This window comes from Colius striatus, chromosome 28 (assembly GCF_028858725.1).
Source record: "Colius striatus isolate bColStr4 chromosome 28, bColStr4.1.hap1, whole genome shotgun sequence".
Taxonomy (NCBI): domain Eukaryota; kingdom Metazoa; phylum Chordata; class Aves; order Coliiformes; family Coliidae; genus Colius; species Colius striatus.
In genome coordinates this window covers 146,540-161,399 of record NC_084786.1, presented here as the reverse complement: position 1 = coordinate 161,399, position 14,860 = coordinate 146,540, and the positions used below count along the sequence as shown (strand labels likewise).

Genomic DNA, 14,860 nt, shown 5'->3' with positions numbered 1-14,860 from the left:
CGTTAATCACAGAGTCGTTACCTCAGTCACTAATTGGCCAGGCCTGGCTCAGCTGTGTGTCCATCTTAGAACTGACTGGCATGAGCCCTGTCAGCTACAGGGGAAGCTTCTGGCAGCTCTTTCTTTAAAGAAGCACCCCCTGGAGCCTCTCGTTACCAAAACCTGGCCCTGGCAAAGCCAGCACAGGGACACGCACACCTCCCTGCCTGGAGCTCCACACAACTCCTGTCAGACACTGCTCAGAGAGTGCTGTTAACTGTGGGGGTAACAGCATGTCACAGGGCTGTGGACTCTGGAACCTAAGAGTGGAGGCCCTGCAGAGTAGGGCTCTGGGGCATCTCCCTCCCCTCTGGCTGACAGATTTCCCTTCCTCTCCCAGACAAGCAGCTCTTCAATGAGATGTTCTGGGCCATGCAGGATGTGACCAACCACTTCCAGCAGCTCATGAAGCAGTTCCAGAAGGAAGGTGGGACCCAGGACCCTGGGACATCTGCTGAGCTCCTCCCAATCCCCACCCTGCCCTCTGACCTCACTCTAACTCCCTTTTCCCCTTCCTCTTGCAGTGTTTTGCCCCAATACCTGTGGTGAGTAGAGGAGCTGGGGGGGCTGGAGGTGGCAGTTTGAGGGGGTCCTGGACCTGTCCCTACGTTGTGACCCGACACACACACTCCTGTGGCCCCCCAGGAAAGATGGAGGTGATGTGGATCGAATGCAGCTCGTGCAACGTCACCCTTTACGTCTGCAGCCGGACGGTGCATTGCGGGGGTGAGTGGGGCTGTTGGGGTCAGTGGGGAGAGGGGGGCTGCCGGCTTTGGGGGGTAGGGATAGAGATGAAGGGTTCCTGGAGAGGACAGATGGAAGTCTAAGGGGTCTCAGGGGTATAAGTCAAGGAGAAAGGGGGGTCCTGGGGGGGTGTAATTTGGGAAGAGGGGTCCTAGGAGGACAATCTGAGGGGTCCCAGGGCAATAACATGGGAATGAGGGGCCCAGAGGGGGCAATTCGAGGAAGAAGGATCCTGGGGTGGTGATTTGTAGAGCTCTCGGGGACAGGAAGGCAGTTTGGGGTCCCTGGGTAGGATCCACGTGTGTGAAATAGGGGGGTTCTCATCGCACTCCCCCCACCCCGCTGCAGAGCGGCGTCTGTGGGTGGAGGAGGGGAAGGAGCTGCGTCTGGACTGCGGCCTGGCCTGGCACGAGCTGGCCCACGGCACCAAGAGCTACTGGTTCTACCGGCTGCGGGGCCACACGGAGGGTCCCCCCCAGCCCCAGGAGCAGCTCCAGGCCGAGAGCTCCGAGCCGGTGCTGGTGCAGAAGGGGGTGACGGCAGCGGCGGGGGGACGGTACCGCTGCGAGATGCGGGACGCGCGGGGGGACGTCGCCTCCGAGCTCGTCTTTGACGTCGTGGGTGAGGGCACACGCACACATCCCCCGCCCCAGTTCCCACAGGGGGATCCCGCTGAGCCCTCACCCCGCTCTGTGTCCTTTCCCCCCGCTCCTGCCTGCAGTGACCCGCTCGTCCGCGCGCTCCCACCCGGCCCCGGCCCCGCCGGCCTCTGGCCCCGCTGCGGGGGGGGTCCCGGTGCCCACCATCATCATCGCCAGCTGCAGCAGCGTCGTCGTGGTGGCCATCGTGGTCATGGGCTTGTGGTGAGGCTGTGGGAGGGGGCTGCGTGATGCCGTGCCCACAGGGGGATGGAGCTTTAGTGCTAAGCTCTGCCCCCTGCCCTCCCCACAGCCTCTGCCAACGGATGCGCCGCAGCGCCCAGGGCCAGCAGAACCCTGAGCTCCCCTGAGACCCCCACAACCTCCCGGACCCACAGGACACCCAGGACCTCCAGGTAGCCCAGGATCCCACAGGACCTCCAGGACTCCCAGGACCCCACACCCTCCCCCTGCTATTAAAGTAGACACAGACTCCGTTTCCCCACGCTCTGCCTCAGTTTCTCACACAATGTGGAAGGGCCCACGAGGGGCTGAGGGGGTGGGGGGAGTTTATTGACCTTCTGCCTGTGGTGGGACCTGAGGACGGCTGAGAGCTGGGGGTCAGAGACACCGGGGGGACACGGGCCAAGGGACAGCAGAGGGGCATGGGGGGAAGGGAGGGATGGAGGGAACACAGAGTGGGAAGGGGGGAGAAATGAGGATGGGGGAGGGGATGGGGGAATACGGGGGTGTTAGGGGACCAAGAGCCTGAGGCTGGGACATGGAGGGACACAGGTCACCAGTGTGTCTGAAGTGCAGCACAGGCTGTCTCCTGTCACTATTTGCCAACAGGCATGTTCCCATGTTTAATTCTTCTCCAGATATTGCCATCTTTTCCCTCATAATAGTGTTGTAAGGAACTTGTAGTTAACTCCATGTAACACAACCAAGATAGCAATCAAGTAAACAATCCAAGGGCGTAGTGGGCGATTTTCCTGCCTCAAAGGGCGATTTTCCTGCCTCAAAGGGATTTTTCCCCCTCAGATGAACTCACTTTTCCTCAAAGCGTCGATTTTCACCCAAAAAAGTAGGTTTTTTTCCCCTCAAAAAGGCACTTTTCCCACCTCAAAAAGGCACTTTTCCTGTCTCTAGAGGATTTCCCCCCCCTCAGGTGAACTTAATTTGCCTCAAAGCAGTGATTTTTACCCTAAACCAGAGTTTTTTCCCCTCAAAATGTGACTTTCCCCCACATAAAGTGGCTTTTCCCCTCACACAAAGCCTGGGATCAACTGAATTTGCCTCAGAGCAGTGATTTCCACCCCAGAAAAGCAGTTTATCCCTTCAGAATTGCACTTTTCCCTCTTTACAGGGACTTTTCTCCCCTCAGATGAACTCAGTTTGCCTCAAAGCAGCGATGTCCCCCCTAAAAAAAGCATTTTTCCCCCTCAGGCGCTTTTCCTTCCTCAAAGGGATTTTTCCCCCCTGAAATGAACTTAATTTGCCTCAAGGCAGTGATTGTTAACCCAAAACAGATTTTTTTCCCCTCAAAAGGTGACATTCCCCCACACAAAGTGGATTTTTCCCTCACAGAAAGCCTTGGATCAACTTAATTTGCCTCAAAAGCAGCGATTTTCCCCCAATAAAGCTGTTTTTCCCCTCAGAAAGGCGCTTTTCCCACTTCAAAGGGATTTTTCCCTCCTCAGATGAGTCTAATTTGCCTCGAGGCAGCGATTTTCACCCCAAAAATCAGTTTCCCCCCTCAGAAAGGCACTTTTCCTGACTCAAAGGGACTTTTCACCCCTCAGATGAACTTAATTTGCCTCAAAGCAGTGATTTTTACCCTAAAACAGAGTTTTTTCCCCTCAAAATGTGACTTTCCCTCACGTAAAGTGGCTTTTTCCTTCATATAAAGCCTCGGATCAACTTCATTTGCCACAAAGCAGTGATTTCCACCCCAAAAAAGAAGTTTTTCCCCTAAGGCGCTTTTCCCACCTTAAAGGGACTTTTCTCCCCTCAGATGAACTCAATTTGCTTCAAAGCAGTGATTTCCACCCCAAAAAAAGCAGCTTTTCCCCTCAGAAAGGCAATTTTCCCTCTTTAGAGGGACTTTTCTCCCCTCAGATGAATTCAGTTTGCCTCAAAGCAGCGATTTCCCCCCTAAAAAAAGCATTTTTCCCCCTCAGAAAGGCGCTGTTCCTTCCTCACAGTGATTTGTCTCACATCCACTTGTCTCCACACGTGTCTTTGTAGGCTTGTTTTGTCTGAAGGGACAGAGGCAAGGAACCACAGTGAACAGAGGCCCAGACCCATCGCTGCCTGGCTGACAGCTTTGTCACTGCCAGCTTGGCCCAGGTGTGGGCTGGCAAGTCAGAGGCCCTGTGTCCCACTACGAGTCCCTGGAGATAGAGTCTCAAAAGCACAGAAGACAGACCTCATGAACTGAAACCAGAGCTCTACGTTCTGCACAAAGCACCTGTGAGGAAACGAGGCCGTGGCTGCCACTTGGATCTGACCCAGCCAAGGAGCAAGTCTCTGTGGCAGCTCACAAAGCTCTGAGTTGTTGTTTTCTCTTTTCTACTCCAAAAGCTACGAGTATTTCCAAGCAGATTTCAACATCTACACGGAAGAGTCAAAGAACACACCAATTCAGAAGCCAGCCCCTAAGAAAGCCTTCATTGCTCTCTCCCATTCAGGACAGACTGAAAGAGGAGGAGGACGAGCTCTCTCCTCCCCTTGGGCATCCTGAGCTACTGCTTTAAACATGACTGACCAGAAACAGGGAGCACTGGGTCATTTTTGACAACGGAGCTTTATTAGCAAAGCAACTTCATCCATGAAAATACAGAGCAAGGCTAGTCGTGTTCACACTGAGGATAACTAAAGTGTTTCCAACCATAGGAAATGGTTTTCCTCAGCCAGGGGGGTCTTTTCCTCCGTCACCTCCAGCAGGGGTGCGCGTGGGCTGCAGCGCAACGATGGTGCTGACCACAGGGCATCCTACAGGGACCGCAGGGAAAAAACACTGACACAGGAACAGAAAGGATTGTGCAGGGCACCCGTGTTTTCTTTCTAAGCTGCTCAGGCGAGACTGAAAAAGCCCAGATGCAGCCAAGAGAGATTCAGGGGACAGGGTGGACACTGAGCGACACCCAAAAGCCCCCAGCCCCAGGTTTCTCACACTTTTCAGAGGTTCCATGGCAGCCTGTCTGCCAACAAACGTCTGCCTTCATCCTACTCTTGGTGTAGGAGCTCTCCTCATTCGTATGCATTCAGTCTGCTCAGCCTAGACTGAAAAAAGGCTGCCCTGGGACCAACATCTTCATCAACCACCTGGATAAGGGGACAGAGGGACCCTCAGCAAGTTCCCTGCTGGCACCAAACTGGGAGCACTGGCTGATTGCCCAGAGGCTGTGCTGCCATTCAGCGGGATTTTGACCAGCTGGAGAGTTGGGCAGAGAGGAACCTCCTGAGGTTCAGCAAGGACAAGGGCAGAGTCCTGCATCTGGGAAGGAACAACCTCCTGCACCAGGACAGGCTGGGGGTTGAACTGCTGAAGAGCAGCTCCAGGAGAAGTACCTGGGAGTGCTGGCTGAAAATAAACTGAACATGAGCCAGCAACGTGCCGTCGTGAGCAAGAAGCCAATGGCATTCTTGGGGCATGAGGAAGAGTGTGGGCAGCAGGGTGAGGGAGGTTCTTCTCCCTTTCTGCTCTGCCCTGGTGAGGCCTCATCTGGAGTCCTGTGTCCAGTTCTGGGCTTTGCATCACAGGGGCTGTCTCCATGGTGTCTCCAAGGCTTGGGGAGCTCCTGGGCTTGCCCTGAAGGCTTTGTGATGTCACCTGAGGGTCACAGTCAGCCCATGACATCACTTGAGCTGGGACACAGTGTCACATCCAGCCAGCAGCACAGCAGGACATTGTGAGCTGCCAGCAGCACGAGAGACATTGGGACATGCCAGCAGCCAGCAGCACCCGAGCCACAGCGATGCGGCGTTTGCTACTCCTGTTGCTGCTGCTGGTGGCAGCCCAGGGGGTGTCTGGGTGTCTGCGCTGCTCCCCAGGGGCAATGGAGATGCTGGAGATGCTGACAGGCCCCTTCCTGCAGCGGGGGATGTCACACAGTCCAGAGCTCAGGACCCGGCTGAGAGCCATCCTGCTGAGGACTGTGCAGACACTGGGCCAGCTGCCACACAACCCAGAGACCTTCATGGGTGTCATAGGTAAGGGGGACCCAAAACCCAGACCCCCATCCCTCTCCAAAACCCCCCATTCCCCTCCCCTCCAATAACCCCATCCTGAACTCCCCCTGCCCCTGCCAAACCCACTCTGGCTCTCGGGAATCCACCCCAACTGCCCTCCTGACCCTCCGATTCTGCCCCAAATTCCACCCAAACCCATCATCCACCTCCCTTCCTTTGTGCCCCCCCCCCAAAAGGGTGCAATGAAGGGGAAGGTTCAGCTCCTCTCCCCCTACCCCCTTTGTGCCCACCCTCCCACCCCCCTAGACGAGGCAACGCTGGAGGAGATCACCATCTACTTTAGACGGACCATGTCTGGCGTGGTGGAGAAAAACCTCCAAGGTGAGCCTGAACCCCAACAGGGGGTGGGGATGTGGTGGGTTTAGCCCTTGCTGGCTGTCAGGTGTCCAGCAACTTGTTCTCTCGCTCCCTCTCCTAAACTGGACAGGGGAGAGAGAAATATAAGGAGAGGTTGATGAGTTGAGGGCAGGGGTCCTTCCCATAGGATGCCCCACGGGCTGCAGGTGGGTCTCTGATCCCTCACGGCCCTCCACGGGCTGCAGGGACACAGCTGCCTCACCATGGGCCTCAGCACAGCTCACAGGGGAGTCTTTCTGTCAGGGCCTAAGCAGCCTCCTCCCCCTCCTTCTCCACTGACCTTGCTGACTGCAGACATGTTGTCACATTCTCCCTCCCTGTTGCTGCTGCAGCTCAGCAAGTGCCCAGCAACTTCCTCCCCTTCTCCCGTCCGTTAATCACAGAGTCGTTACCTCAGTCACTAATTGGCCAGGCCTGGCTCAGCTGTGTGTCCATCTTAGAACTGACTGGCATGAGCCCTGTCAGCTACAGGGGAAGCTTCTGGCAGCTCTTTCTTTAAAGAAGCACCCCCTGGAGCCTCTCGTTACCAAAACCTGGCCCTGGCAAAGCCAGCACAGGGACACGCACACCTCCCTGCCTGGAGCTCCACACAACTCCTGTCAGACACTGCTCAGAGAGTGCTGTTAACTGTGGGGGTAACAGCATGTCACAGGGCTGTGGACTCTGGAACCTAAGAGTGGAGGCCCTGCAGAGTAGGGCTCTGGGGCATCTCCCTCCCCTCTGGCTGACAGATTTCCCTTCCTCTCCCAGACAAGCAGCTCTTCAATGAGATGTTCTGGGCCATGCAGGATGTGACCAACCACTTCCAGCAGCTCATGAAGCAGTTCCAGAAGGAAGGTGGGACCCAGGACCCTGGGACATCTGCTGAGCTCCTCCCAATCCCCACCCTGCCCTCTGACCTCACTCTAACTCCCTTTTCCCCTTCCTCTTGCAGTGTTTTGCCCCAATACCTGTGGTGAGTAGAGGAGCTGGGGGGGCTGGAGGTGGCAGTTTGAGGGGGTCCTGGACCTGTCCCTACGTTGTGACCCGACACACACACTCCTGTGGCCCCCCAGGAAAGATGGAGGTGATGTGGATCGAATGCAGCTCGTGCAACGTCACCCTTTACGTCTGCAGCCGGACGGTGCATTGCGGGGGTGAGTGGGGCTGTTGGGGTCAGTGGGGAGAGGGGGGCTGCCGGCTTTGGGGGGTAGGGATAGAGATGAAGGGTTCCTGGAGAGGACAGATGGAAGTCTAAGGGGTCTCAGGGGTATAAGTCAAGGAGAAAGGGGGGTCCTGGGGGGGTGTAATTTGGGAAGAGGGGTCCTAGGAGGACAATCTGAGGGGTCCCAGGGCAATAACATGGGAATGAGGGGCCCAGAGGGGGCAATTCGAGGAAGAAGGATCCTGGGGTGGTGATTTGTAGAGCTCTCGGGGACAGGAAGGCAGTTTGGGGTCCCTGGGTAGGATCCACGTGTGTGAAATAGGGGGGTTCTCATCGCACTCCCCCCACCCCGCTGCAGAGCGGCGTCTGTGGGTGGAGGAGGGGAAGGAGCTGCGTCTGGACTGCGGCCTGGCCTGGCACGAGCTGGCCCACGGCACCAAGAGCTACTGGTTCTACCGGCTGCGGGGCCACACGGAGGGTCCCCCCCAGCCCCAGGAGCAGCTCCAGGCCGAGAGCTCCGAGCCGGTGCTGGTGCAGAAGGGGGTGACGGCAGCGGCGGGGGGACGGTACCGCTGCGAGATGCGGGACGCGCGGGGGGACGTCGCCTCCGAGCTCGTCTTTGACGTCGTGGGTGAGGGCACACGCACACATCCCCCGCCCCAGTTCCCACAGGGGGATCCCGCTGAGCCCTCACCCCGCTCTGTGTCCTTTCCCCCCGCTCCTGCCTGCAGTGACCCGCTCGTCCGCGCGCTCCCACCCGGCCCCGGCCCCGCCGGCCTCTGGCCCCGCTGCGGGGGGGGTCCCGGTGCCCACCATCATCATCGCCAGCTGCAGCAGCGTCGTCGTGGTGGCCATCGTGGTCATGGGCTTGTGGTGAGGCTGTGGGAGGGGGCTGCGTGATGCCGTGCCCACAGGGGGATGGAGCTTTAGTGCTAAGCTCTGCCCCCTGCCCTCCCCACAGCCTCTGCCAACGGATGCGCCGCAGCGCCCAGGGCCAGCAGAACCCTGAGCTCCCCTGAGACCCCCACAACCTCCCGGACCCACAGGACACCCAGGACCTCCAGGTAGCCCAGGATCCCACAGGACCTCCAGGACTCCCAGGACCCCACACCCTCCCCCTGCTATTAAAGTAGACACAGACTCCGTTTCCCCACGCTCTGCCTCAGTTTCTCACACAATGTGGAAGGGCCCACGAGGGGCTGAGGGGGTGGGGGGAGTTTATTGACCTTCTGCCTGTGGTGGGACCTGAGGACGGCTGAGAGCTGGGGGTCAGAGACACCGGGGGGACACGGGCCAAGGGACAGCAGAGGGGCATGGGGGGAAGGGAGGGATGGAGGGAACACAGAGTGGGAAGGGGGGAGAAATGAGGATGGGGGAGGGGATGGGGGAATACGGGGGTGTTAGGGGACCAAGAGCCTGAGGCTGGGACATGGAGGGACACAGGTCACCAGTGTGTCTGAAGTGCAGCACAGGCTGTCTCCTGTCACTATTTGCCAACAGGCATGTTCCCATGTTTAATTCTTCTCCAGATATTGCCATCTTTTCCCTCATAATAGTGTTGTAAGGAACTTGTAGTTAACTCCATGTAACACAACCAAGATAGCAATCAAGTAAACAATCCAAGGGCGTAGTGGGCGATTTTCCTGCCTCAAAGGGCGATTTTCCTGCCTCAAAGGGATTTTTCCCCCTCAGATGAACTCACTTTTCCTCAAAGCGTCGATTTTCACCCAAAAAAGTAGGTTTTTTTCCCCTCAAAAAGGCACTTTTCCCACCTCAAAAAGGCACTTTTCCTGTCTCTAGAGGATTTCCCCCCCCTCAGGTGAACTTAATTTGCCTCAAAGCAGTGATTTTTACCCTAAACCAGAGTTTTTTCCCCTCAAAATGTGACTTTCCCCCACATAAAGTGGCTTTTCCCCTCACACAAAGCCTGGGATCAACTGAATTTGCCTCAGAGCAGTGATTTCCACCCCAGAAAAGCAGTTTATCCCTTCAGAATTGCACTTTTCCCTCTTTACAGGGACTTTTCTCCCCTCAGATGAACTCAGTTTGCCTCAAAGCAGCGATGTCCCCCCTAAAAAAAGCATTTTTCCCCCTCAGGCGCTTTTCCTTCCTCAAAGGGATTTTTCCCCCCTGAAATGAACTTAATTTGCCTCAAGGCAGTGATTGTTAACCCAAAACAGATTTTTTTCCCCTCAAAAGGTGACATTCCCCCACACAAAGTGGATTTTTCCCTCACAGAAAGCCTTGGATCAACTTAATTTGCCTCAAAAGCAGCGATTTTCCCCCAATAAAGCTGTTTTTCCCCTCAGAAAGGCGCTTTTCCCACTTCAAAGGGATTTTTCCCTCCTCAGATGAGTCTAATTTGCCTCGAGGCAGCGATTTTCACCCCAAAAATCAGTTTCCCCCCTCAGAAAGGCACTTTTCCTGACTCAAAGGGACTTTTCACCCCTCAGATGAACTTAATTTGCCTCAAAGCAGTGATTTTTACCCTAAAACAGAGTTTTTTCCCCTCAAAATGTGACTTTCCCTCACGTAAAGTGGCTTTTTCCTTCATATAAAGCCTCGGATCAACTTCATTTGCCACAAAGCAGTGATTTCCACCCCAAAAAAGAAGTTTTTCCCCTAAGGCGCTTTTCCCACCTTAAAGGGACTTTTCTCCCCTCAGATGAACTCAATTTGCTTCAAAGCAGTGATTTCCACCCCAAAAAAAGCAGCTTTTCCCCTCAGAAAGGCAATTTTCCCTCTTTAGAGGGACTTTTCTCCCCTCAGATGAATTCAGTTTGCCTCAAAGCAGCGATTTCCCCCCTAAAAAAAGCATTTTTCCCCCTCAGAAAGGCGCTGTTCCTTCCTCACAGTGATTTGTCTCACATCCACTTGTCTCCACACGTGTCTTTGTAGGCTTGTTTTGTCTGAAGGGACAGAGGCAAGGAACCACAGTGAACAGAGGCCCAGACCCATCGCTGCCTGGCTGACAGCTTTGTCACTGCCAGCTTGGCCCAGGTGTGGGCTGGCAAGTCAGAGGCCCTGTGTCCCACTACGAGTCCCTGGAGATAGAGTCTCAAAAGCACAGAAGACAGACCTCATGAACTGAAACCAGAGCTCTACGTTCTGCACAAAGCACCTGTGAGGAAACGAGGCCGTGGCTGCCACTTGGATCTGACCCAGCCAAGGAGCAAGTCTCTGTGGCAGCTCACAAAGCTCTGAGTTGTTGTTTTCTCTTTTCTACTCCAAAAGCTACGAGTATTTCCAAGCAGATTTCAACATCTACACGGAAGAGTCAAAGAACACACCAATTCAGAAGCCAGCCCCTAAGAAAGCCTTCATTGCTCTCTCCCATTCAGGACAGACTGAAAGAGGAGGAGGACGAGCTCTCTCCTCCCCTTGGGCATCCTGAGCTACTGCTTTAAACATGACTGACCAGAAACAGGGAGCACTGGGTCATTTTTGACAACGGAGCTTTATTAGCAAAGCAACTTCATCCATGAAAATACAGAGCAAGGCTAGTCGTGTTCACACTGAGGATAACTAAAGTGTTTCCAACCATAGGAAATGGTTTTCCTCAGCCAAGGGGGTCTTTTCCTCCGTCACCTCCAGCAGGGGTGCGCGTGGGCTGCAGCGCAACGATGGTGCTGACCACAGGGCATCCTACAGGGACCGCAGGGAAAAAACACTGACACAGGAACAGAAAGGATTGTGCAGGGCACCCGTGTTTTCTTTCTAAGCTGCTCAGGCGAGACTGAAAAAGCCCAGATGCAGCCAAGAGAGATTCAGGGGACAGGGTGGACACTGAGCGACACCCAAAAGCCCCCAGCCCCAGGTTTCTCACACTTTTCAGAGGTTCCATGGCAGCCTGTCTGCCAACAAACGTCTGCCTTCATCCTACTCTTGGTGTAGGAGCTCTCCTCATTCGTATGCATTCAGTCTGCTCAGCCTAGACTGAAAAAAGGCTGCCCTGGGACCAACATCTTCATCAACCACCTGGATAAGGGGACCGAGGGACCCTCAGCAAGTTCCCTGCTGGCACCAAACTGGGAGCACTGGCTGATTGCCCAGAGGCTGTGCTGCCATTCAGCGGGATTTTAACCAGCTGGAGAGTTGGGCAGAGAGGAACCTCCTGAGGTTCAGCAAGGACAAGGGCAGAGTCCTGCATCTGGGAAGGAACAACCTCCTGCACCAGGACAGGCTGGGGGTTGAACTGCTGAAGAGCAGCTCCAGGAGAAGTACCTGGGAGTGCTGGCTGAAAATAAACTGAACATGAGCCAGCAACGTGCCGTCGTGAGCAAGAAGCCAATGGCATTCTTGGGGCATGAGGAAGAGTGTGGGCAGCAGGGTGAGGGAGGTTCTTCTCCCCCTCTGCTCTGCCCTGGTGAGGCCTCATCTGGAGTTCTGTGTCCAGTTCTGGGCTCCCCAGCTGGAGGGACAGAGAACTGCCAGAAAGACGCCAGTGCAGGGCCACAGAGACTGGATCAGGGGACTGGAGCATGCTTCATATGAGGAAAGGCTGCAGGACCTGGGGCTGTTTAGTCTGGAGAAGAGGAGACTGAAGGCAGACCTTATTAACATTTACAAATATCTAAAGGGTGAGTGTCAGGGGGTTGGGACATCCCTTTTCTCTGTTGTAGCTAGCAACAGGACAAGGGGTGATGGGATGAAACTGGAACACAAACAGTTCCATTGAAACACAAGAAAGAACTCTTTTACTGAGAGGTGAGGGAGCCCTGGCACAGGCTGCCCAGGGAGGCTGTGGAGGCTCCTTCCTTGGAGGGCTTCAAGGCCCACCTAGACACGTTCCTGTGTGACCTGATCTAGGTGGGAGCTGCTTCTGCAGGGGGTTGGACTGGATGATCTCTAAAGGTCCCTTCCAACCCCACCATTCTCTGATTCTATTCTATGATTCTATGAAATCTCTGAAGTCTAGTACCTGGTTCGGGCATTAAAGTTTTCCCACTTGGGAAGCCTGCTTCCCTTTTCCTTGCAGGTGATATTTAGAACATAGACAGTTGCTTTTTGAAAGTAAAACCATCAAAAAAAAAACCCCAGAGAAACAGCTGGGTGATTTCCCTTCCCCAGGGCTGGCCACTGGACAAGGTGCTGGTCGGCAGCACTCTCAGGGTGCAGGGCTGGGCCCAGGACAGGCCTTTTGCAGGCACCACACTTCTGGAGGCTCCTGCTAATGCAGCTCCTGGGCACTGCTCAGGGAATGAGGGCACTTGTCCATAATTGCTGGCTTTGGTCCCTCCCCATCGGTTCTGGCTCCCTGCCCTCATCTTTCACCTCCTCCCTCTCTGTCTTTACCCCACCACTGTTTTTTCTTTCTCTTTCTCTGTAGGACTCCTTGTCTGTATTTTCTAACCCCTCCTTGTCTGTCCTACATCCTGTTGCTATTTTTTCTCCTCTCCTGCTCCCTGTCCTTTGCCTTTTCCTGTCACCATGTTGTGATTCCTGGCCTTATTTTCCCTCTCTCCCCCACAGCCTGTCCCCACTTTCCTGCTCATCTTGCTCAGCTGGCTGGAGCTTCTCTCTTCTCTCCAGGCCTCCATCCTGCTCGCCATCCCCTTTTAGCTCTTCCTCTGACTCTCTCAGCCCATCGCTGTTCCACCCTCCTGTTCCTCCTTCTGCTGATCCACATCCCTCTGTTCCTCACTCCCTCTGGATGCTTTCCCTTCCTTCTTTTCTCTGTCCCTGCCTTCTGTCCCTGTCTCTCCCTTTCTCTCTCCTTTCCCTTGTCTCTCTGTCCTAATCCCTGTCCCATTTCTCTGTCACTCCACTGTCCTGCTGCCTTTTCTGTCTCTCTGTCCCCCACTCCCTCTCCCTGCCTGTGTCTGTGTATCCCCCCATCCTCCTTTCTGCCCTTCCAATCCTCTCTCTCTGTCCCTCTCTGCTGCTGCTTGTTGCTCTTTTTCCTCCTGCACTCCCTGTCTCCTTAAGCTCCATCCCTTTCCTGCTCTGTCCCTCTGCCCTGCTCCTCCCCCATATTTTCCTCCTCCTCCTCCTTTGGCTCCTCCTGGGGCTGGGCCTGTGCAGCCCTGGGGAGGCGGCCATGGGGCTGCAGGGTCAGGGGGGCCTGGCCAGGGGCTGGTGTCCCTGCAGGGTCAGGCAGCAGGAAGGAGGCCCCGGGGCGTGTGGGAGCTGTAGGCCTGGGGCACTGGCTGTTGGCTCCTGGGCCATGTGGGAGCTGTAGCCCTGGGCAGGGGCTGCCAGCCGTCCCTGTTCATTGCTGGGCCAGCCAAGGGCACTGAGGGCTCATTTCCCCGCCCAGCAGCACTGTCTGTGCCTCAGTGTGTCTGTGCTCTCTGTGGGGCACTGACACAGCACACAGATCCCAGCCAGAGCTGCTGTGGCCTGAGCCAGAGGCTCCCTCAGCGCCCAGCCCCGGGGCAGCCAATGGCAGCGCAGCAGGCGGGCACAGCCCTGATTGACGTGTGAGCGGCGGCCAATCAGAGGCGGCGGCGCCTCAGGGAGGGCGGGCCCAGGCAGGGCAGTGACAGCCTCGCAGCCAATCAGAGGCGGCGGCGCCTCAGGGAGGGCGGGACCAGGCAGGGCAGTGACAGCCCCGCAGCCAATCAGAGGCGGCGGCGCCTCAGGGCGGGCTCTGGCCCCTCCCGCCCTGTGCTGCAAAGCCCCTGAGCCACAGGCAGAGGCAGAGGCAGGGCCAGAGAGACGGGAGCTGCTGGACACAGGCCCTGAGGGGCCGAGTGCTGAGGGGCCGGCACATGGCTGTGGGCAGCAGAGGCTGCGGCCCTGCAGAGGAGAAGGCTGAGCTCAGGGGCCCTTCTCAGCGCTGAGGGCTCCCTGCAGGGCGGGGGGCGAGAGGCTGGGGCCGGTGTGTGCTGTGTGGTGGGCAGGGACGGGACACGGGGTGCCGGGCACACGCTGACACAGGGGCGGCCACCCAAGGCCCTCCCTGGGTACCCCCAGGCACTGCCCATGTGCAGCCTGGGGTGTGAGGGGACGCGGCACGCAGCGGCCGCACGGGCACAGAGACACACAAGGGCAGCATCTGCCCAGCTGCTGCTTGTGCCCTCCAAGGGGAGGCCTTGGCAGCTCAAAAGGAGGGGGTTTACCCAACAAGGTGTGTTAGAAAGCTAAAACGAGGCTTTGGATGCTGATAACTGAGGTTGAGACCGGAGAATGAGGGGTTGAAAGCTGAAAAGGAACAGGTTAAAGCTAAAAAGAAGAACTTGGGCCACAAAGTGAGACTTTGGAACCAAAAATTGGAGGACTGTGCTCCAAGCAATAAGGTTAGAAAAGGCAAAAAGGAGGCTTTGGAAGCTAAACATGAGCATCTGAGCCACAAAACGAGCCTTTTGAGGTTAAAATTGATTCTTTGGAAGCAAAGAAATGAGGGTTTGTGCACAAAAATGAGACTTTGAAAAGAAAGGTGATGGTTTGGACCTAGAAGAGGAGGAGTTGAAATCTAATCCCAAGGTTTGGAAGGTGAAAACTGGGCTTTGGAAGAAAATTAGGGTTTGGGTCACCAAGTGAGGTTTGAAAGATTTACATGGTGGCCTAGGCCTCAAAATAAGGCATTGGAAGCTAAAAAGGAGGGTTTGGGCCCCCAGAGGAGGGTTTGGAAGCAAAACCTCTCGCTTTGGATGGTGAAAATGAGGATTTGTTCCCAAAAGTACCACTTTGGAAGCTAAAAATGAGGGTTTGGATGCAAACCAGGAGGTCTTGGGCC

At 55.9% G+C, this 14,860-nt stretch overlaps 3 protein-coding genes across 3 annotated transcripts in view; all 3 read left to right on the top strand.

Annotated features, from left to right (window-relative positions):
* The window catches only part of LOC133628075 (scavenger receptor cysteine-rich type 1 protein M130-like), a 376,192-nt gene that overhangs the window by 307,487 nt on the left and 53,845 nt on the right, over nt 1-14,860 (top strand). The gene's annotated exons all lie outside the window — the stretch shown is intronic.
* On the top strand, nt 658-1,890 carry LOC133628084 (izumo sperm-egg fusion protein 1-like). The gene is made up of 4 exons (XM_062015984.1): nt 658-765; nt 1,132-1,404; nt 1,505-1,646; nt 1,735-1,890. Exons 1-4 carry the CDS (start codon nt 690-692, stop codon nt 1,790-1,792), a joined length of 549 nt encoding a protein of 182 aa, XP_061871968.1. The 5' UTR covers nt 658-689; the 3' UTR covers nt 1,793-1,890.
* On the top strand, nt 7,064-8,296 carry LOC133628087 (izumo sperm-egg fusion protein 1-like). Its single transcript, XM_062015987.1, has 4 exons — nt 7,064-7,171; nt 7,538-7,810; nt 7,911-8,052; nt 8,141-8,296. Exons 1-4 carry the CDS (start codon nt 7,096-7,098, stop codon nt 8,196-8,198), a joined length of 549 nt encoding a protein of 182 aa, XP_061871971.1. The 5' UTR covers nt 7,064-7,095; the 3' UTR covers nt 8,199-8,296.

Coding starts and splice junctions, on each gene's coding strand:
- LOC133628084 (XM_062015984.1), top strand. CDS start 690: ATGGAGGTGATGTGGATCGAATGCAGCTCGTGCAACGTCACCCTTTAC. Junction 766..1,131: donor CCGGACGGTGCATTGCGGGG/GTGAGTGGGGCT, acceptor ACCCCGCTGCAG/AGCGGCGTCTGTGGGTGGAG. Junction 1,647..1,734: donor ATCGTGGTCATGGGCTTGTG/GTGAGGCTGTGG, acceptor CCCTCCCCACAG/CCTCTGCCAACGGATGCGCC.
- LOC133628087 (XM_062015987.1), top strand. CDS start 7,096: ATGGAGGTGATGTGGATCGAATGCAGCTCGTGCAACGTCACCCTTTAC. Junction 7,172..7,537: donor CCGGACGGTGCATTGCGGGG/GTGAGTGGGGCT, acceptor ACCCCGCTGCAG/AGCGGCGTCTGTGGGTGGAG. Junction 8,053..8,140: donor ATCGTGGTCATGGGCTTGTG/GTGAGGCTGTGG, acceptor CCCTCCCCACAG/CCTCTGCCAACGGATGCGCC.